This window comes from Corythoichthys intestinalis, chromosome 2 (assembly GCF_030265065.1).
Source record: "Corythoichthys intestinalis isolate RoL2023-P3 chromosome 2, ASM3026506v1, whole genome shotgun sequence".
Classification (NCBI taxonomy): Eukaryota; Metazoa; Chordata; class Actinopteri; order Syngnathiformes; family Syngnathidae; genus Corythoichthys; species Corythoichthys intestinalis.
The window spans coordinates 70834663-70857841 of NC_080396.1; the positions used below are offsets into that span (position 1 = coordinate 70834663).

Sequence of the window (23179 nt, forward strand, 5' to 3'; positions counted from 1 at the left end):
GAAATGCCCTGAAATTATCAGACCGTGACCCAAATTCAACAGGAGGTGACCTGAAACTAACAGCAAATAAACCCGAATCAACAAGTGACCTACGAATGACCCAAAATCAACAGGAAGTGACCTGGAAAGTTCCCAAAATCAACAAGAAGTGACCATTGAGTTGGGAGGGACCCAGAAATCCCCTAAAATTATTAGACCGTGGCCCAAATTCAACAGGAGGTGACCTGAAACTAACAGGAAATAAACCCAAATCAACAAGTTACCCATGAAAGACCCAAAATGAACAGGAATTGACCTTAAACTAACAGGAAGTAACTACAAATAAACAAAAAGTGACCCAAAAACGAGAGCGTGACCTGGAAATGTCCCAAAGCCAAAACAAAATGATGAATGTTCATTATTCGCTGCCTGCCTCCCCCTTCAAATAGATTGGACGTCTACCTGTAATAAACGCATTAGCTGAAGATTGATTGGACACCACATGATACAACGTCACTTTGACATTTTAAAAAATTGTTTGTCAATAACCGTTACTGATGCCAGGAAAGCCTGATTTTTTTTTTTTTTGAAAACGTCAATCCTGTCATTGGACTTGACCAATTGTAACCAGGGAGGGATCCATATACTTAAGCATAATAGGTCAAAAATAAAATTTTTAAAAAATGCTATTTCAACATATTCTGAATAAAAGTCACGTTAATATGGTTTGTTACCGTTTGAAAAAATGCAAATTGAGATTATTTTCTGCGAGAAACATTCACTAGCATAGAAATCCTCTGACTCAAGATGGTTGCCAGTTACTGACGCTGTCAATATATGTAGTTCTATATACATGATGATTGCTCCCCGTGAACGTTTCCCGTTTCCTCTGCACACGACGCCTCCCATTGGTCGAGAGGAGTTGTGATTGGCCAAGAGTTCTGTCGATTACGGACGCGTGCACCGATTGGCCGCGAGGTGTCACTGAAGGGCTACGCGGACGATGACGGCTCAGTGCTGATGCTGATGCTGCGCGTCATCAAGTTGAGCATCATCTGGACCGAGGAGAGAACCTCCAAACAGGAAGGAGATCGACAATCGGTAAGCGTCCTTCCTGCGGACAGATGAGCGCGCGCTTTTTGGGGGAGTTAGGGAGGGGAGGGTTGCCGCCCTTTTGACCGGGCGAGGGCGTCATTCCACAGTGGTCGGAAAAGGATTAAGTGGGTCTCCAGGGGCTTCCGGCGCAGGCCGCTTTGTGTCAGTGGGGGTCGCGGTGGGTGCAATACCCCCGCCCCCCTTGGTTGAGTCGGGTCGGGAGTCTGCATTGCGGAGCCACACTCAACGTCACCGTACTTAAAAGCTTTTATTTCCTCCACCCAAATTGGCAGTGCGCCTTATGCATGAATTGTGGCTGTGCTTAACTCACTGAGTGCCATTGACGGCGCTAGACGTCCAATCCATTTAGACTGAGAGGGATGTTCATTCACCCCTTCCCAGACCAAAAGGATTAACTGTCTAGCACCGTCAATGGGACCGAAAGGCAAGCATTCGCTGGTAATAAGTGACCCAAAATCAACCGAAAGTGATTTGGACTTAAAGCTAAATCAACAAAAAGTGGCTTGGAATTAAGGCAAAATCAACAGGAAGTGACCGAAATGATCAGAGGTGACTTAGGAACATAATTAGCAGGAAGTGACCTATAAATGCCCCAAAATTGACAGGACGTGACTTGTAAGTGCCCTGAAATTAACAGGAATTGACCCAAAATTAATGGTAGGGGACCTATAAATGGGGCAAATTAACAGGAAGAGACCAAAAATCATTAGGAAGTGACCTGCAAATACTCCGAAATTAATAGTTACCTGCAAATGTCCCAAAATTAACAGGAGGTGACCTGTAAACGCCTCAAAATTAACAGGAAGTGACCGAAAATCAATATGAAGGACCTATAAATGCCCCAAAATTTACAGGAAGTGACTTGTAATTGCCTCAAAATTAATAGTGATCCAGAATAAACAGGAAGCAACTAGTAAATTACCCAAAATTAACAGGAAGTGACCTGTAAACATCCCAAAATTATAGGTGACCTGTAAATGCACCAAAATTAATAGGAAGAAAATTGTATGTGCCTCAAAATTAACTGAAAGTGACCTGAAATCAATAATAGGGGACCTACAAATACCCCGAAATTAACAGTAAATGACACAAAATCAAAAGGGAGTGACCTGTAAATGTCCCAAAATTAACAGGGGGTGACCTGTAAACGCATCAAAATTAACAGGAAGTGACCCAAAATCAATATGAAGGGACGTATAAATGTCCCAAAACTATAGGAGGTGACCCATAAATGCCACTAAATCAATAGTAGGGGACCTATAAATGCCCCAAACTAACAGGAAGTGACCTGTAAATGCCCCAAAATTAACTGGAAGTGACAGGTAAGTGCCTCAAAATTAAGAGTAACTGCCCCAAATTTACAGGAAGTGACCCGGCACTATCCCAAAATGAATCTTAAGTTACCCAAAATCAACAAGAAGTGACCCGTAAACATCCCAAAATCAGAGGTGACCTGTAAATGCCCAAAAATTAATAGGAAGTGACTTGTAAGTGCCTGAACGGTAATAGGAAGTGACCTGTGTCCAAATTATAGGAAGTGACTCAAAATCGACAGGAAGTGACCTGTATAAGCCTAAAAGTAGCAAAGTGACCCAAAATCAATAGGAAATAATCAGTAAATGCCCCAAAATCAACAGGAGGTGACCACTAAATGCCCCAAAATTGATAGTAAGTGACCTGTAAACTTCCCAAATTATTGGAAGTGACCCAAATTAACAGGAAGTGACCCGTAACTACGCCTAAATTTATAGTAAGTGACCCATAATCATCAGGAAGTGACCACTAAATGCCCCAAAATTGATAGTAAGTGACCCAAAATCAACAGGACGTGACCTGTAAACTTCCCAAATTATTGGAAGTGACCCAAATTAACAGGAAGTGACCCGTAACTACGCCAAAATTTATAGTAAGTGACCCATAATCATCAGGAAGTGACCACTAAATGCCCCAAAATTATAGGTGACCTGTAAATACCTCAAAATTAACAAGAAGTGACCCAAAATCAATTGGAGATGACTTGTAAATGCCCCAAAATAAACAGGAAGTGACATGTAAGTGCCCCAAAAGTAACAGGCAATGACCCCAAATCAACAGGTCCTGGAAATCGGAGAGATGTCAAGAACCAAAAGTGGTATTTGCCATGTGGCAAAATTGATTTTGCCGTGTGGCATTATTTCTGCAATGTGACAAAATTTATTTTGTCATGTGGCAAAATTGAAATTGAAAATTGAAATTGAAAAATTCCACATGGCAAAATCAATTTTGCCACATGGCAAAATCAATTTCTCCACATGGCAAAAAAATAATGCCACATGGCAAAATCAATTTCTCCACATTGCAAAAAATGCCACATGGCAAAATAATTTTTGCCACATGGCAAAAAAATGCCACATGGCAAAATCGATTTCTCCACATGGCAAAAAAATGCCACAAGGCAAAATCAATTTCTCCACATGGCAAAATGAATTTCTCCACATGACAAAAAATGCCACATGACAAAATCAATTTTGCCACATTGCAAAAAAATACCACATGGCAAAATACATTTTGCCACATGGCAAAAAATAAATGCCACATTGCAGAAAACAATGCCACATAGCAAAATCAGTTTTGCCACACTGCAAAAAATAAATGCCACATGGAAAAATCCATTTTGCTACATTGCAAAAAAATGCCACATGGCAAAATCCATTTTGCCACATTGCAAAAAAATGCCACATGGTAAAATCCATTTTGCCACATGGCAAAAAAAAAAAATAAAAAAAAGCCACATGGCAAAGTCCATTCTGCCACATGAAAAATACCACTTTTCGATCTCGGCCTTGCAGGGAAATCAACCTAAATCAACAGGAAGTGACTGGAAATAATCAGGAAGTGACTTTTAAATGCCCCACATGAACAGAAAGTGACCCAAAATCAACTGAAAGGGACGTGTGGGCAATTCCACAGCAGTATAAAACAAGCATTCCCACACAATTTCTCAGAAATGGCATTTTCTGGTGTTACTGGAGTGACGTTACCATTTGTAATACGGGCCCGAACGTGACTAGCACTTGTCCAATGAAAAAGAACATCACAATGGAAAATAGCAAAATACCAAGAATGCATTTGCACGGAAAGACGTCGGCTGTGCGGTTTCAGGTGTGCGAGGATGGGAGCGTGGAGCCGCCAGAAGTTCTTCCGGGAGCTGGCCGCCGGCTGCCTGCTGCCCACGGCCCAGCAAGGTGTGGAGCAAGTGTGGCAGCTGCTGCTCATCTGCCTGCTCTGTCGCCTCCTCTGGATGACCGGTACGCCTTGGTCGCGAGCAACGCCCGGCTCCCGTCGCAGCTCAAAACCATCTCCTTTACAGGCCTACCCCCGCTTTTCAAGCATCTGTCCACAGTGGCGGGAGGGTTCTACGTTCTCTACCTGTTCTTTGAACTGCACATGATCTGGGTAGTCCTCCTTAGTCTCTTGTGCTACCTCTTCCTGTTCCTGTGCCGCCACTCCAGCATGCGAGGCACCTTTCTCTCGATCACCGTGCTCATCTACCTGTTGCTGGGGTGAGTATGACCTTTGACCTGCAATGGAGAAAAAAAAACATCCTTCACATTGTGGGCCATTTTATATCACGATACCCCACAAGATAATACATTTGAATCATTTAGTAACATTAAAGTGATGTTAAAAACGTTTCCGTTCACTCGCATTGATTTTCAACTTGGATCTGCAAAAAAAAAAAATCTAACCCGGTGGTCATTATTTTTGACCCCCCAAAAAATTCCGCTAATTAGCCCAAAATTAACAGGAAGTGATACAAAATGTACTGGAAGTGACATGTCAATACCCCAAAACATGTCATTTTCCAATTCAACCTACAAAAAAATCTATATCCATTGGTGGTCATTACTTTTGACCAAAACAAAGCTTCCTTTAATTGGCCCAAAGTTAAGCAGAAGTGTTCCAAAATGTACAGTGACCACAGAATGTGTCATTTTCAACTTGGCCCTGCAAAAATATCTCCATTGGTGGTCATGATTTTTGACTAAAAATAAACCTTCCGCCATATGGCCCAAAATTGACAGGAAGTGATCCAAAATGTGCTGGTTGTGACATGTGAATATCCCACAATGTGTCATTTTCCACTCAGACCTGCAAAAAAAAATCTCCCCTGTTGGTCAGTATTTATGACCAAAAAAAACTTATATTGCTAATTGGTCCAAAATTTACAGGAACTCATCCAAAATGTACAGGAAGTGACACGTGAATACCCCAAAAAGTGTCATTTTCCACTTGGACTTGCAAAAAAAAAAAATAAATAAATAAATAAAAAATAAAAAACTCCCCCAATGGTCATTCTTTTCGACCCATAAAAATCTTTGTCTAATTGGCCCAAATTTAATGTGAAGTGATCCAAAATGCATAGGAAGTGACATGCCAATGTCCCAAAATGTTCCGTTTTCTCTCCCCAGGCGGTTATTATTAAAAAAAAAAAAAAAAAAACTTCCGCTAATTGGCCCAAAGTTAAGAGGAAGTGATCCAGAATGTACAGGAAGTGAGATGTGAATACCCCAAAATCTGTCATTTTCCACTCAGACCTGCAAAAAATAAATATACATTGGTTGTCATTACTTTTGACCAAAACAAAGCTTCCATTAATTGGCCCAAAATTAACAGGAGGTGATCCAAAATGTACAAGAAGTGACATGTGAATACCCCAAAACGTGTCATTTTCCACTCGAACCTGCAAAAAGAAAACAAATCTCCCTTGGTGGTCATTATTTTTGACCCCCGCAAAAAATTCCACTCATTGGCCAAAATTAACAGGTAGTGATCCAAAATGTACAGGAAGTGACATGTGAATAGCCCAGCCAGGATGTGTCATTTTCCACTCGGACCTGCAAAAAAAAAAAATTCCCCTGGTCGTCATTATTTTTCACAAAAACAAGAACAACTTCAGCTAAATGACCCAAAATTAACAGGAAGTGATCCAAAATGTACGGGGAGTGACCTAGAAAATGACCCAAAAGGTATTTGCGCCACTAAAATTAGACAAAAACATCCCCACTTATTTCCAGTCGTGAAAATTCACCTGATAACAGGAAGTTACCCAAAAAAGCCCCCAAATCTGCAGGAAGTAACCCAGAAAAACCCTAAAATCAACAAGAAGTGACCTTTAAGTACCCAAAAATGAACAAGGAAGTGACACAAAATGAACTTGTTTGTCATCCAATGAAAAAGATGCCAATATCCAACCTTTTGTGCTTGATTTGAACAGAGAGCTTCACATGATGGACACTAGCAATTGGCACAAGATGAGAGGTAAGGCGTGTCAGTGCATTTTCATTATTTCAATATTATTTGCATTATTATAATTGGTCGACCGGACCAGGTTCGCAGATCGTGGTGGCCATGAAAGCCGTCTCGTTGGCCTTCGACTTGGACAGAGGCGTGGTCAGCGAGGTCCCTTCTCCTATCCAGTTCATGGGTTACATCTACTACGTGGGGACCATCATCTTCGGTCCGTGGATCAGCTTCAATAGCTACAAGGAAGCTCTAGAAGGACGGCAGCTGGTAGGCGACGTCGCCGTTTCCGAGTTGCGTCCCGAGCAAGAAAAATGTCTTTTTCCTCCTCAGAGCTTTTCGTGGTTATTCAAAGTGTCTTTGAGTTGGCTGAAAAGCCAGAGTTGTCTGATTGTCTCCAACTGCGTGGCACCCTACCTCTTCCCTTATTTCATTCCCATTTACGAAGACAAGCTGCTGAGGAGGTGAGCGTTGGCCCTGCGTTAGTTGCAGGCCCTTCCTTTGTTTGCATACTGCTGCTACTGAGCTTTTTCTTTTCGCAGCAAAAAGAGGAGGAAAATCAGGTAAGGAGGTATTCATCAACCACAGCTCACTACATTGGAACTCAACTTGTGTCTTCTGTTTCTGCTCAGAGGTTCACTCCCAAAGTAAGTATGGAATGGACTTGATGGCTAAACTCTGCTTATTGCTTTAAATCTCTTTGTCGTCCAATCATCCATTGTGCGTCCATCCAACCACCAAATCCAACCTCCACTTGTCCATCTACCATCATACTATTCAGCCACCAATCAATCATCAGTCCATCCAAACTCCAAATTCACACATCCATCCATCCATCCATCCATCCATCCATCCATCCATCCATCCATCCATCCATCCATCATGTATCCAAGCACCAAATACACCCAACCATATAAATGTCTAACCACCTAATTCAACCAATTAGTTCATCCATCAACTTGTCATCCATCCGTTCATCAACCTGTCATCAATCCACCCATTCCCCACCTGTCAATCCATCCAAATGTCCAACCTGCCAGCATCCATCAATCATGCATCCAACCACCAAATCCACCCATCCATCCATGTATTCATCCAACCACTAAATCCAACCAATTAATTCATCCATCCATCCATACAACCATCCACCCAGCCAGCATCCATCAATCATGCATCCAACCACCAAATCTACCCATCCATCCATGTATTCATCCAACCACTAAATTCAACCAATTAATTCATTTTTATTTTCATACATCCAACCATCAAATCCAACTATCATCCATGTATTCATCCAACCACCATATCCACTTTTGATCCATGTATTCATCCAACCACTAAATCCACCAAGTTAATTCATCCATCAACCTGTCATTCATCCATCCAACTGTCCACCCAGCCAGCATCCATCCATCATGCATCCAACCACCAAATCCATCCATCCAACTGTCCACCTAGCCAGCATCCATCCATCATGGATTAATCCACCAAATCATCCATCTATTCGTGTAACCACCATATCACTTACCACCCATGTATTCATCCAACCAACAAATCCAACAAGTTAATTCATCCATTAACTTGTCATTCATCCATTAAACGGTCCACCCAGCCGGCATCCGTCCATCATGCATCCAACCACCAAATCCACCCATCCATCCATGTATTTGTACAACCACTAAATCCATCCAATTCAGCCATTAACTGTTCATCCATCCATCAATCAATCAACCCGTCATCCATCCATCTATCCATCCATGTATTCATCTAAGCACCAAACCCAACCAATTCATCCATCAACTTGTCATCCATCCATCCATCCATCAACCTGTCATCCATCCACCCACCTGTCCATCCATCCAGCCATCCATCAAACCCATTTATCCAACCATCCATCCACCTGTTCATCCATACATCTATCCAACCACCAATTAACCCGTTAATCATCAGTCCATCCATTCATCCATCCAGCCACCCGCTGTCCATCCATTCATTCAACCACCAAATCCCCTGACCCATTTAACCACCCAATCTTGTCCGTCCATCCATGTATTTGTCCAAGCACCAAATCCAACCAATTCATCCATCGACTTGTCATCCATCCATCCATCCATCCATCCATCCATCCATCAACCTGTCATCCAAACACCAATCCACCCACCTGTCCATCCAGCCATCACTCCGCCATCCATAAACCCATTAATCCTACCATCCATCCACCTATCCGTCATCCATCTATCATCCATTCATTCAAGCATCAAATCCACCCACCCATCCAAATATCCAAACTGTTCCATCCTGAATCCAACAGCCAGCATTCATCCGCCCACCAAATCCCCCCTTTCATCCATCCGCCCATCCATCCAACCCATTAATCCATTCATTGATTGAGCATAGCTCACTGTCTCCTATCATTAAAATCAATGTTCAGTTTCAAGTCAGAACATTTTTTCTTGTTTTGTCCCCTAGGTGGTTGTTGGCTTATGAGAACACGTTGTCTTTCCACTCGAGCAACTATTTTGTGGCTTATTTGAGCGAAACCACCACCACTCTGGCCGGGGCGGGCTACAGCCAAGAGAAGGACAAGCTCAGATGGTCAGCCAGCGCTTGCCGGCCGGACCCGGGCGCCTCCCTGACGGCCCCGTTTCTTGCAGGGATCTGACGGTGTCCGAGCCGCTCGACGTGGAGTTCCCTCGCTCCGTGGCCCAAGCCGTGGCGTCCTGGAATCTGCCCATGACGCGCTTTCTACGAGCTTGTGAGTCCCCGTTTTCAGCCGTATCCCCAGATACGAGGAGACGTTGAAACTGAAAGAGAGTGAAATTTTGGAGTGTTTTCAAGCTGGAACGGTTTCAATGCGTGTGGGTTGTGCGGCGTGCTAGAGAAATCCCAATATTACACTGTATGTGGGGAGCTTTGCTTTGAATAGCATCTCCACACGCAAGCACCGAGAAATCGCTTGCTTTGCTTTCAATCTGTGTCAAACTTCAAATTTCAAATGGATCATTTCAAACGATGAAAGATGAATGTTTTTTTCTTGTTGGGATAGCATAAATAACATGATCTATCACTGCCTGACAGCTCTTCTTTTGTAGATGTATTTGAGAGGGCTGTGAAATTTGGGACGTTCTCTGCCATCATGGCGACCTACGCAGCCAGCGCTCTTCTGCATGTGAGTAGCAAAACTGTTCACCTTCTTTCCTTCTTTTCTGTCTTCCCTTCTGCCTTCCCTTTTTCCTTCCATTATTCCTTCCTTCCTTCCATCCCTCCTTCTTTTCTGTCTTCCCTTCTCTCCTTCCGTCCTTCCTTCCTTCCTTCCCTCCCTCCCTCCCTTTTTTTGTTGCCCTCCCTCTTTCTTATTTTCCTTCATTCCTTCTTTCCTCCCATTCTTTCCTCCCTCCCTTCCTTCAATATTTCCTCCTTTCCTCCCTCTATCCTTTTCACCTTTCCTCCCTCCTTCCCTCTGTCCTTTCTTCCTTCCATCCCTCCTTCCTATTTTCCTTCCTTCCTTTTTTCCTTTCTTCCTTCATTCCTCCTTTCGTCCTTCTATCCTTTCCAACTTTCCTCCCTCCTTTCCTCTGTCCTTTCTTCCTTCCCTACCTCCTTCCTATTTTCCTTCCTTCCTTTTTTTCCTTCATTCCTTCTTTCCTCCCTCCCTCCCCTTCCATCCTTTTGTCCATCCTCCGCTTCTTCCTTCCTTCTTTCATTCCTTTCTTCTTTCATTCCTCCTTTCCTCCTTCCATCCCTTTCTCCCCTCGTCCTTCTTTCCTTTCCTTCTATCCTACTTCCATCCTTCCCTCCTTCTTTCCTCCTTCCCTCCCTGTCCTTTCTTCCTTCCCTCCCTCCTTCCTATTTTCCTTCCTTCCTTTTTTCCTTCATTCCTTCTTTCCTCCCATCCTTTCCTCCCTCCCTTCCTCTCTTCCATCCTTTTCTCCCTTCCTTCCTTTCATTCTATCCTACTTCCATTCTTCCCTCCTTCCATCCTTTTCTCCCTTCCTTCCTTTCATTCTATCCTACTTCCATTCTTCCCTCCTTTTATTCCTTCCTTCCCTCCCTCCTTTCCCCCTTTCATCCTTCCCCTTTCTCCCTTTCCATCCTTTCTTCCAGTCTTCCCTCCTCCTTTCTTTCCTCCCTCCCTTTCCTTCTATCCTACTTCTATACTTCCCTTCTTCCACCCTTCCTTACCCCCTTCAGTCATTTCCACCTTCCTTTTTTCATTCCTTCCCTAGCATCCTTCCCCCCTTCCATCATTCCCTTCTTCCTCTGTTCCAACCTTCCCACCTTCTTTCCTTCAATTCTTCCTCCCTTCCCACCATCCTTTCTTCCTCCCTTTCTTCCTTCCAAAAGTTGACGTGTGCTGGTCCCCACTAGGGTTTGAGTTTCCACCTGTGCGCAGTTCTGGCCTCTTTGGGCTTCATCACATACGTCGAGCACGGTGAGCTCTCTTCCCGTCTTTTTTAGCGCGCCAACGGTTGCACTTCGAATGCCATCAATGTCAACCATTAATATATGACTAAAGTACGTGACGCGAGCGCACTCCATTTCCAATGTCAGTGCTGCGGAAGAGACTGGCGACAGTTTTGAACGCCTGCGTCCTGTCCAAAAAATGTCAGCCAAACTGCAGCCACCGGAACAAAAAGGTGGATAACTGCTTCATCCTCATTCCAATAAGAATTCCAAATAACAGCAGTAATAAAAATATCATGTGCAGGCCGTGTGGGTGTACATGATCAACCTGGCCTTCAGCGCTCTGGCCATACTCCATCTCACCTACCTGGGTTCCGTCTTCTCTTCCAGTGTGGACTACATGGAGGAAGATGAGGTCAGCTCCAAATGTCATCGTTGTGGTTATGATTTCCTCCGGAGCGACACCATTTTATTGATAGGTTCCTTTTCTTCTTCAACCCACAGGATGACTTTAGCCATTACGCCATTCAGAAGTGGTCGGAGCTGGGTTGGACGAGCCACTGGCTGACATTTGCGTCCTGGATATTGTACCGCCTTGTTCTTTAGAGCGGACGACTAGCAAACCAAGCAGCAATAACGGAGCGAAGCGGCGGGTGGACGTCCGACTCCAAGCCGTCACGTCACCCCAACCCGCCGGGGACTCCTTTTGATAACTCCCTTGCCTCCTTTTCTACGGACGCCGTCCCCTATCTGACCCCCGATGCCGTGAAATCGGTTCCTGAGGAGCATCCGATCTTATTGCCGCACCTAGTTGTGCTTTTTCTTCACCTTCATAATCCAATTTTTCCTGATGATAATGATGATCGTGCACAATGTCGTCAGTGGTTTCCAAATAAAGAACCAGGGGTGGAAAGTAGCGTTGCACCGATACCATTTTTTGCTTCCTGATACCGATTACGATTGTGTGCTATCGGCCAATCTTACATTGACGGTGCTAGACGTCTAATCCACTTCAAATAGATTGGGCGACTTACTAGTATTAAACTCATATCAATTGACAGTAGAAGCATGAAAAGACCTTTCAATCCCATTACTGTAAGTGCATGGGTGGGGAATAAATCTTATAAGTTTACGCTCTTCACTGTCATTAAGTAACATTTTGTTTAACTGGTCATTTTTAAAAATCCGTCATTTTACTTTTACTCTAATAAATTATGGAGGAATAAGTTTACTCGATTACATATTAAAATGCTTCCATTACAAAGTTTTTTTTAAAAAAAAAAGTTTTTTTTTTCCTAAGACTAGGTGTGTTAGCTCAAAGTTAATTGGCATAAACTACTTCAAATGTGCATTAAGTTGTCTTATTCTGAGTTATATACAGTAATATATACATACATACAGGTCGTTCCCAGGTTACGATGTACTCGACTTGCGCGATTTAAACTTTATGACGCTGGAATCTCGTCTGCCATTTTGTCTCCAGTTTTTTTTTCCTCTTTTTTTTAGTCGGACAAACAGTACCTATTTGTACTTCACAGTATTTTATTTTTTACTTTACTTTATAAACATGGCTTATTCTGTCCTCACTAAACATGAAGTTGTTCAGCTTGACAGACAGCAAACTGTTGTCACTTAAATTAGCCTAATTTGCGTCACAAAAGTCTGCAAGCTTAAATGCTACAAATGCTAACGTATTTACAATTCTCATAGGAAATCGCTCACACGTAACTTCACAAACTGTAGCTCTAAACTTAATTAGAAATACGTACACAAACATTTATTAGCTGAAGAAACTTACAGCCTAATGTGGGCCAAACCCGACCGGAGCTATCCTTTATCCATGTGAGACGTTCGAGTGCTTCTATATGGAAGCATAACTGAACCACAGTCCAGCCAGACCCAATGCTGCCACCAGAGGGTGGTGTATCCTCCACCATTAAACAAAATACAATACTTTTGGACTTTTTGGATAGTTATTTAGAAATTTTAAAGGGTTAATTCCAATTTAAGCAGAAATTCGGGTTACATCACCAGTGTTGGAATGGAGCTTGTTCGTAACCCTCGGACTACCTGTGTAATATATATATATATATATATATATATATATATATATATATATATATTTATATACACACACAGTATATATCTATATATATGTATCTCTCTCTCTCTCTATCTATCTATCTAATATATATATATATATACAGTGGGGAGAACAAGTGTTTGATACACTGCCGATTTTGCTGGTTTTCCCACTTGCAAAGCATGTAGAGTTCTGTAATTTGTATCATAAGTTCTCTTCAACTGTGAGAGACGGAATCTAATACAAAAAAACTGAAAATCACGTTGTATGATTTTTAAATAATAAATTTGCATTTAATTGCATGAAATAAGTATTTGATACATCACAAAAATCGAACTTAATATTTGGTAAAGAAACCTTTGTTTGCTATTACAGATACCAAATGTTTCCTGTAGTCCTTGACATGGTTTGCACACACTGCAGCAGGGATTTTGGCCCACTCCTCCATGCAAATCTTCTCCAGAGCCTTCAGATTTCGGGGCTGCTGCCGGGCAACACGGACTTTCAGCTCCCTCCATAGATTTTCTATCGGGTTCAGATCTGGTGACTGGCTAGGCCACTCCAGGACCTTAAGATGCTTCTTACGGAGCCACTCTCTAGTTGCCTTGGCTGTGTGCTTTGGGTCGTTGTCATGCTGGAAGACCCAGCCACGACCCATCTTCAGGGCTCTCACTGAAGGAAGGAGGTTGTCAGCCAAGATCTGGCAATACATAGCCCCAGCCATCCTCCCCTCAATACGGTGCAGTCATCCTGTACCCTTGGCAGAGAAGCAGCCCCAAAAAATGATGTTTCCTCCTCCATGTTTCACGGTTGGGATGGTGTTCTTGGGGTTGTACTCATCCTTCTTTTTCCTCCAAACACGACGAGCCGAGTTTAGACCAAAAAGTTCCATTTTGGTCTCATCCGATCACATGACTTTCTCCCATTGCTCCTCTGGATCATCCAGATGGTCAGTGGCAAACTTCAGACGTGTCTGGACATGCACTGGCTTCAGCAGCGGGACCTTGCGTGCGCTGTAGGATTTTAATCCATGACGGCATAATGTGTTTCCGATGGTTTTCTTCGAGACTGTGGTTCCAGCTCTCTTCAGGTCATTGACCAGGTCCTGCCGTGTAGTTCTGGGCTGATCCCTCACCTTCCTCATGATCAGTGATGCTCCACGAGGTGAGATCTTGCATGGAGCCCCAGAACGAGGCAGATTGACCGTCAACTTGAACTTCTTCCATTTTCTAATAATCGCTCCAACAGTTGTTACCTTCTCACCAAGCTGCTTGCTTATTTTCCTGTAGCCCATCCCAGCCTTGTGCAGATCTATTATTTTATCCCTGATGTCCTTACACAGCTCTTTGGTCTTGGCCATTGTGGAGAGGTTGGAGTTTGTTTGTTTGAGCATGTGAACAGGTGTCTTTTATACAGGTAAGAAGTTCAAACAGGTGCAGTTACTTCCGGTAATGAGTGGAGAACAGGAGGGGTTCTTAAAAAAGAACTAAGAGCCGAAATATTTACTAGTTGGTAATGTATCAAATACTTATTTCATGCAGTTAAATACAAATTTATTATTTAAAAATTATACAATGTGATTTTCTGGATTTTTGTATTACATTCCGTCCCTTACAGTTGAAGAGAACTTATGATACAAATTACAGACCTCTACATGGCTTGCAAGTGGGAAAACCAGCAAAATCTGCAGTGTATCAAATACTTGTTCTCCCCACTGTATATATACTATATATATATATATATATATATATATATATATATATATATATATACTCACCGGCCACTTTATTAGGTACATCATGCTAGTAACGGTATGGACCCCCTTTTGCCTTCAGAACTGCCTCAATTAATAGATTCAACAAAGTGCAGGGAAGCATTCCTCAGAGTTTGGTCCATGTTGACATGATGGCATCACACAGTTGGTGCAGATTTGTCGGCTGCACATCCATGATGCGACTCTCCCGTTACACCACATCCCAAAGATGCTCTATTGGATTGAGATCTGGTGACTGTGGAGGCCATTTGAGTACAGTGAACTCATTGTCATGTTCAAGAAGCCAGTCTGAGATGATTCCAGCTTTATGACATGATGCATTATCCTGCTGAAAGTAGCCATCAGAAGTTAGGTACATTGTGGTCATAAAGGGATGGACATGGTCAGCAACAATACTCAGGTAGGCTGTGGCGTTAACTTCCAACGATGCTCAAGTGGTACCAAAGGGCCCAAAGAGTGCCAAGAAAATATTCCCCACACCATTACACCACCACCACCAGCCTGAACCGCTGATATACGGCAGGATGGATCCATGTTTTCATGTTGTTGACACCAAATTCTGACCCTAGCATCCGAATGTCGCAGCAGAAATCGAGACTCATCAGACCAGGCGACGGTTTTTACAATCTTCTATTGTCCAATTTCGATGAGCTTGTGCAAATTGTAGCCTCGGTTTCCTGTTCTTAGCTGAAAGGAGTGGCACCCGGCGTGGTCTTCTGTTGCTGTAGCCCATCTGTGTCAAAGTTCGACGTACTGTGCGTTCAGAGATGCTCTTCTGCCTACCTTGGTCGTAACGGGTGGTTATTTGAGTCACTGTTGCCTTTCTATCAGCTCGAACCAGTCTGGCCATTCTCCTCTGACCCCTTTCTTCCCCATACTGATGCTCGGTTTGAACCGCAGGAGATTGTCTTAAACCATGTCTACATGCCTAAATGCACTGAGTTGCCGCCATGTGATTGGCTGATTAGGAACTAAGTGTTAACGAGCAGTTGGACAGGTGTACCTAATAAAGTGGCCGATGAGTGTGTGTGTATATATGTATGTGTGTGTATATATATATATATATATATATATATATATATATATATATATATATACACAGTGGGGAGAACAAGCAAACTGTTGTCACTTAAATTGCCAATGGGTTTTCCCATTGTCAGTGTATCAAATACTTGTTCTCCCCACTGTATATGTATATATATATGTATATATATATACACAGTGGGGAGAACAAGCAAACTGTTGTCACTTAAATTGCCAATGGGTTTTCCCATTGTCAGTGTATCAAATACTTGTTCTCCCCACTGTATATGTATATATGTATATATATATATATAGTTTAATACGATTGCACATCCGTCAGCAAACGTCTGCTGCCAGCCCTCCCGCTTCAAATTGTTTCGATGTCTTGCATTATCAATGGCAGACGAGTTAATGGTGTTATACTTAAATAGCGCTTTTCCACCTTTCAAGGCGCTCAAAGCGCTTTACACTATCTCGCCATCCACCTACTGGTGACGCAGCACCAGGAGCAATGTGGGGTTCAGTGTCTTGCTCAAGAACACTTAGACGAGTTCATCAGGGCGGAGACTTGAACCCACAACCTCTGGGTTGGGGGACAACTACTCGACCACTGAGCCACGCCACCCAATGAAGTAGTAAGGTTTACTTCATTACTATGGCAAAGTTAAATTAAAAGTATGCAAATTACTATTTTCAAATTCATCTTTTCACAGAATGCGATTAATCACGAGGTATTAATCAAGATTAAAATGAATAACACTTTTCAAAATAAGTGCTGATTACTACTTTTGAATTCATTATTTCACAATGTAATTCATCGCAATACATAGCGCGCAATTAATCGCGATTGAAACGAGTAACCATTTTTAAAATAAAAGTTTGCCCAATTTGAATTATTTCGCAGAATGCGATTTGTTTAAATTAATCTTGTGCGATGACCAGTTTTAAAGTAAAAGTGTACAGATAATTACTTTTGGAGTTCATTCATAGACTTAATAATGTATTGAAGGGACACGGAGGGCGGGGCCTATAAATTGGGGGCCTGCATTGTTGGCGAGGCCGTCAAAGCGAACCGAGTGGAATCACAGACAAAAAGCTTTTTCTGGTGAAAATCCTTGTGAATAAATGCTTAAATACCTGAATTCTTTATAGATATGGACGTAAAACAGTCTCGATTCTTGGTTAAAAGAAAAAAAAAAAACATGGAGTTAGCGTTTATTTTACGTAAATATGTCAAAGTTCAATGCTAGTCTGTTAGTGAATGTAGCTAGCAGCCACCTGATGTAAACAGAGCTTTTCCGGTGAAAATCCTTGTGGATAAATGCTCATATCCCTGAATTCTTTATAGATATGGACGTAAAACAGTCTCAATTCTTGGTTAAAAGCAAAAAAAAAAACATGGAGTTAGCGTTTATTTTACGTAAACATGTTGAAGTGCAATGCTAGTCTGTTAGTGAATGTAGCTAGCGGCCGCCTGATGTAAACAGAGCTTTTCCGATGAAAATTCTTGTGAATAAAGGCTTAAATCCCCGAATTCTTTATAGATATGGATGTAAAACAGTCTCGATTCTTAGGTAAAAGCAAAAAAAAAAAACGGGCAGTCAGCATTTTTTTACATAAATGTTGCGAACTATGATGCCAATGCCGTAGCAGCTAATTTCTCCCATTGATTTTTTTCCATAACGTTTCTAAATGCCTGCATGGTACAAAATATTTTAATAATTACCTTGAATCCTCAAACAAATCACTCCTGAGACAATCCTTCCTGTTTGCATGCGGTACAGCTTTTTCCACAGCTTTTTAAAATAAAAGTGCTCTTAATACTACATTTGAATTGTTTTACAGAATGCAATTAACCGCGATTATTACCATACTATTAATCACAAATAAAATGCGTAACAAATTTAAATATAAGAAGGGTGGAAAAGCGCTATATAAGTATTGACTGATTGATTGATTGATTGATTGATTGATTGATTGATTGATTGATTGATTGATTGATTGATTGATTGATTGATTGATTGATTGATTGATAAGTCTGCTGCACATGATTAAGTGCAATTAGTATCCATACCAATTTTGAAAATAAAAGTGTGCTGATTACTACATTTGACATTTTTTTTTTACTGAAGGTGATTTAACTTGATTAATTGTAGACTATTAATGATGAATATAACGTGTAACATTTTAAAAAATAAGTCCGCTGCACATGATTGATCGCAATTAAAATCCGTACCAATTATTTCAAATAAAAGTGTGCAGATTAATTGAATGAATGATGAATTGCAATTAATCTCATTCCATTTATAACGATTAAAATTATTAACTAGCCTGAAAGTAAAAGTGCTGATAACTACATTGGAATGCATCATTTTACATTATGCCATTGATAGCAATTAATTTCACATGATTAATTACGATTAAAATTTGAACCAATTTTGAAAATAAAAGTGTGCCGATTAATTTATTTTAATCAATTATTTTACAAAATATGACTAATTGCAATGAATTTCACGCGATTAATTACGATTAAATTAGTAACCAGTTTAGAAGTACAGTATAAGGGTTAATTACTACTTGGAATTCATTATTTTTCTGATTGCGATTATTCGCAATTAATCTCGTGTGACAAGATTAATCGCGATTAAAATGTGCATCCTTTTTCACAATTAAAAAATCCTTCTTTTACAGAGTGCGATGAAATGTGATTAATCTCACGCGATTATTTGATTTGTATTGTATTTGTTTCAGTAATTTTACATCAGTAAATTTTGCACAAAGGACAAATTAGTGTGATAAGAAAATGATCAATGCAGCATGGAACGGGTAGAGGAATGTTTCACTTATGGCCACATGAGGGAGACAAACAGAAGGGAATCAATCGTGCTGGCGGTTACTCACAATATCGAACGCAATTTGTTAATCTACACATTCGGGCATGAAATTAACACTAAGACCCTCGTGTTTTACGTAATTTTCCCTAAACATTTACATTACCTGCCCAATTTATGAAAAAAGATAAAATTGTGAGTATTAATATGTTGGGAAAGACCAAATTCGGGGGAGTGATATTTGTAGCGCTTGACTCGGGACACGTTTTTCGGCGAAATCGCCTCTTAGCTTGACGACAAGTATGAAGCAGTCTTTCACTTCACAGTGAATGAAAGAAACGCTTCCACTTCAGCGTAGGGAGCTGTAGTTTTTTATGTTGTTGTAAAGTGGCTTTAGTTCTAGCTGTACACTTCATTTCCCATAAGCCCTCACGGTAGCGCCTCCTCCCTCGGTTTCCCTGCCTTCTCTCCCACTCGGCTGGGCCGCGAGGAAGTCGCAAGATGGCCGATGTCGCTTGAAAGTAATGTTCCCCTCCCCAACATGAAGCCGTGAGCGTGGACGACAGCGAAGGAGGCGCCATTGGACTTTTCTTTTTCTTTTCTTTAACTTTGTTTTCTTTTATTCCGCCAAACATCCATCCCATTCCGCGTCGTATCCGCCCCGGACTTGACTCGGGGAGTTGACGCGTCAAAATCACACCGGGGACCCTGCCAAGCTAGCCAGCCAGCTACAACACTTGGCCGACACAAGTGCAACTAGACGCTCGCAAACACGACGTTTTGGGGTGCTTTTTCTCTTCATGCGGGCCACCCAATGCGGACATTGTAGTCGGTTCTGAGTTTTAGCCGGTGGCAAATTGTCAGTTGAAAGAGTTCGGCTAGCCGCCGCGTTTAACATGTCGGCCAAGTGGCCGTCCAGCTTTGCTAACTAGTGCGCAGTATCGCGTCCATTTCACGCGCGTGCATTTCTCGACACCGGCCACTTTTTCACCGCCGCCTGCCATGTTGTGCGCAGACTGAACATCGACCAGTCGTCGTAGCTCCACCGGCCCCAGATCTACGGAGATGGACGCGACGGTCGGCGGCCACGTCTGAAGCGGACCGAGTCATATTGAGGAGCGGACGTCAGGCGGGCGGCGGGCCATCGCGCTTGACCGGTTCTGGTGTCGGCTACTCGGCAGGCTAAAGCTCACTCATCCTCAGTTCGGGAATTAGCTCGCTGTCTGTCGGCTAGCTCGTCTGGCCGCTCTGCCCCGTCGGCGAGACGGCGTACAGAACGTATTCCGAGCCCGCTCCCGGCCACACGCACAGGCTTAACACCACCGTCATGGGAGTGCAGGGCTTCCAGGAGTACCTGGAGAAGCGCTGTCCCGGCGCTGCGGTCCCCGTGGACCTGCTGAAGCTAGCCCGGACCGCGGCCCGCCAGCCGCCACACCCGCACCCTCACCACCCGCACCATCCTGGGCCTCACCACCCTGGGCCCTTGCCGCCGCCTCCTCCGCCGCCGCCCCCGCCCGCTAGGATCCTGGTGGACGCCGACTCCGGCCTGCAGCGCCTCTACGGCGGCTACCAGACGGACTGGGTGTGCGGCGGGCAGTGGAACGCCATGCTGGGCTATTTGGCCGCACTCTCCCAGGCCTGTTTGTTCCAGGGGGGCCTGGAGCTCGTGGTTGTGTTCAACGGCACGCTGGGCAAGGAGCGCTGGCCCGAGTGGGCGCGGCGAGCTCAGGGCCAGCGACAGACCGCGCAACTCATCGTCAACCACGTCGGCAGCAAGGCCACCCCGCCTCCCCGGGCATGGTTCCTGCCCCCGGCCTGCCTCAGCCACTGCGTCCGCCTCGCCATGTTCCGTTTCCGCGTGCGGGTGAGCTAACGGTCGTTGCTCTTTTTGACTTCCAGCCTCTAATTGACGAATTGAACCTTTATCGATCCTGTTGACAACAGATTCTCATTAGCAATGCCGACCTAGTTGCTGAGTGACAAATGACCAAATAAGAATACAGTCTGGTTGCGACTAGTTTTGCAACGATAACTATTTTTTTAATCCCCGTACCGATTCTCGGTCTACCGTTACTGTACCGATACCATAATTGACCAAAAAAAAATACAGTATATTATGCAATACATTTAAAAATATATATATTTTTTTGTTTTATTTAATATAGTGGTACTTCTACTCAACGAAATTAATTGGTTTTAGATGTAGTCTCGGAACCTGAAAATTCCTTAATTAAAGATGCGTTCTGCATATAAATGCCCTAATCTGTTCCAAGCCCTTCTGAAATGTCACATTAAATTTTATAATCCTGATAACATTTGAACAAAACAATAGCAAAAGACATTTGAATCATTCCATATACCTAACTTAACCAATAATACTTGTGATGAAGTAGATAATAGAACATAATGCAAAGGAAAATTGCAAAATAAACAATTTACCAGGGCTCCAGACTGCGACCAAATGGTTGCATTTTGCAACTATAAAAAGAGCCAGTAAAATAACAAATAACTGAGATAAGTCGTACTATTGCTACAAGGGAAAAAAAGTTTTATTACGTAGGAGCTGGAAGCCGCTATGCACTTACGTACATTTACCTGCGCTAGGACCTACGACGAAGCATTAGATTAAAAATCATTCTATTGATGATAATTTGATGTAGATAAGCCAAAATATTAAGGATTTCCTTGTTTGTAAAACCACTTCTAAAACACAAGATGACTGCACTATTGTTGATTTTAACAGACCGCAACACGCTCTGCAAAGTACATAGCTGCTTATTTAGCTGCATTACCCCTAAGTAACAATACTTCTATTCTTGTAGTAATAGTACGAGAAAAAAGTCAAACTATTACTATATGAAAATAAATGTGGAATTAATAATACGACAGTAAAAGTTGTATTATTACTGCTCTCGTTTTTGAGATATTGAGATACAGTGGTACCTCTGCATACGAAGTTAATTCGTTCCAGGACTGTAAGTCGAACTGGTCGTATGTCGAGCAGGATTTTCCCATAACAATACATTATAATTCCATTAATTCGTTTCCACAGCCTGAATACCTGAACTAAATTCTTAATAAATATTAATGTTACAATTGCAAATATCAATTACAAAGATTAAAACATAAATTATGAATAAAAATCGGAATAATATAATAGTAATAATAATAATACCTGTAATAATGTAACAAACTGGGTTCTAATGTGGCGATTAGAGCTGAAACGAACACTCGAGTAACTCGAGTTTAAAAACTGATCCGGGTAATTTTATTCACCTCGAGTAATCGTTTATTTTGACAGCTCTAAGCATCACGTTTTGCTCGGACAACTTTTAATGCGGGACAAGAGGAAGAAGCAAAAAAGAAAGAAAGAAACAACTTACTGCAGCCGACAGCCACTACAAACGACGCCGACGTTGCTAAATACTAGCCCGCACGATGCTACATTGGTAGCAGGTAGCGTCCGATGAGTCTCATAGAGATCACATGTATGTTGAACTAGATGCTAAATGACAGACTCGGCCACGTCTGGGCAGCGTTAGTAAACAGCCGCCATCTTAAAGCAGTAGAGCGCTAATAAAGAGCGCTAAGCGCTAATAAATAAGATTAACGTTACTGTTACTAGCTGAAGTAACGTTAGCCCTGCGGAGGGCTAGGTTTCTATTAATTATGACCACTTTCGATGCGTGGCTAACGTGTCTTACATACAGGCTTTAACATAACATAGCGTTATGGAGTGATGAGGGTGTAAAATAAAAACTCAATAATGCTAACTATCAATTTTAGCTCAGTAGTCATTGCTGGATAAAACACCAAGTAGCACTGGTCCCTAATGTGCTCCAATACAGCCTGTATCATACATTTATTTTGAACACTGCAAAAACACTTTTTTTTTTTTTTTAATAAGATCTAAAGTTTTTTTCACTGAAAGCAGTGAATTAGTTTTTTATTCTAGTTACATCTGAGATGCAATTGTTGGCTGTTTTCAACAATATACATTGAAAATAAAGACATTGACTGAAAATGGTTCAAGATTAGATGAAATGTCTTGTTTTCTCATGTATATTTATAATTGCTCTTCACCTAAAAATATATTTGTTTTATCTGATTACTCGATTAATCGAAAGAATTTTCAGTCGATTACTCGATTACTAAAATATTCGATAGCTGCAGCCCTAATTTAAACCAAAAGATATCAACCGGTAACACTTTATTTCGCAGCGGCATCATAAGACTGTCATAAGACCAAATGAACCACCGTGAAGCTTTGAACCAATTGGCTGCAAAGCTTCATTGCTTCAAGAAGCTTCAATTTGGCCATCACTGCTCCCTTGGGGCAGACAGTCAACCTCTGCTGCCACCTGCTGTCAACACTGCTGTCGTCCAACATGCCTCCTAGCATGCATTGCAGCGCTACAGACGTAAATAAATCAAAATTCATTTTTTGTCATAATTATTCAGTTACTGTTGTAGTTGTTTCATTAACTGCTAGCTATGGAATTTGATAACAATTTATTTGACAGTGGGGCCATAAGACTGTCATAAGACCATCATAATTATAACATTACACTGCTATGAACATGAATGGATGCTTATGACAGATGTCATTTTCTGTCATCCAGCAAATTATCTCCCATTCGAATGGATGTAAAAGGTCCGAGCTGGACATAAATGGAGTTAGTGACT

General features: G+C 42.1%; 2 protein-coding genes across 3 annotated transcripts in view; both read left to right on the top strand.

Annotated features, from left to right (window-relative positions):
* Positions 1-976: 976 nt before the first annotated feature.
* Positions 977-11838, top strand: LOC130912571 (protein-serine O-palmitoleoyltransferase porcupine-like). Its single transcript, XM_057830751.1, has 15 exons — positions 977-1080; positions 4237-4382; positions 4445-4637; positions 6353-6396; positions 6467-6648; positions 6712-6842; positions 6921-6941; positions 7011-7025; positions 8848-8973; positions 9033-9133; positions 9471-9547; positions 10747-10810; positions 10930-11015; positions 11087-11197; positions 11287-11838. Exons 2-15 carry the CDS (start codon positions 4247-4249, stop codon positions 11386-11388), a joined length of 1389 nt encoding a protein of 462 aa, XP_057686734.1. The 5' UTR covers positions 977-1080; positions 4237-4246; the 3' UTR covers positions 11389-11838.
* A 7113-nt stretch (positions 11839-18951) lies between these two features.
* The window catches only part of fam120c (family with sequence similarity 120 member C), a 69309-nt gene continuing 65081 nt past the window's right edge, over positions 18952-23179 (top strand). For both annotated transcript variants that reach the window (XM_057860721.1, XM_057860729.1), the window contains exon 1: positions 18952-20357. In XM_057860721.1, the coding sequence (XP_057716704.1) occupies positions 19821-20357 (537 nt within the window). In that variant the 5' untranslated portion in view covers positions 18952-19820. The remainder of the gene's footprint in view (positions 20358-23179) is intronic.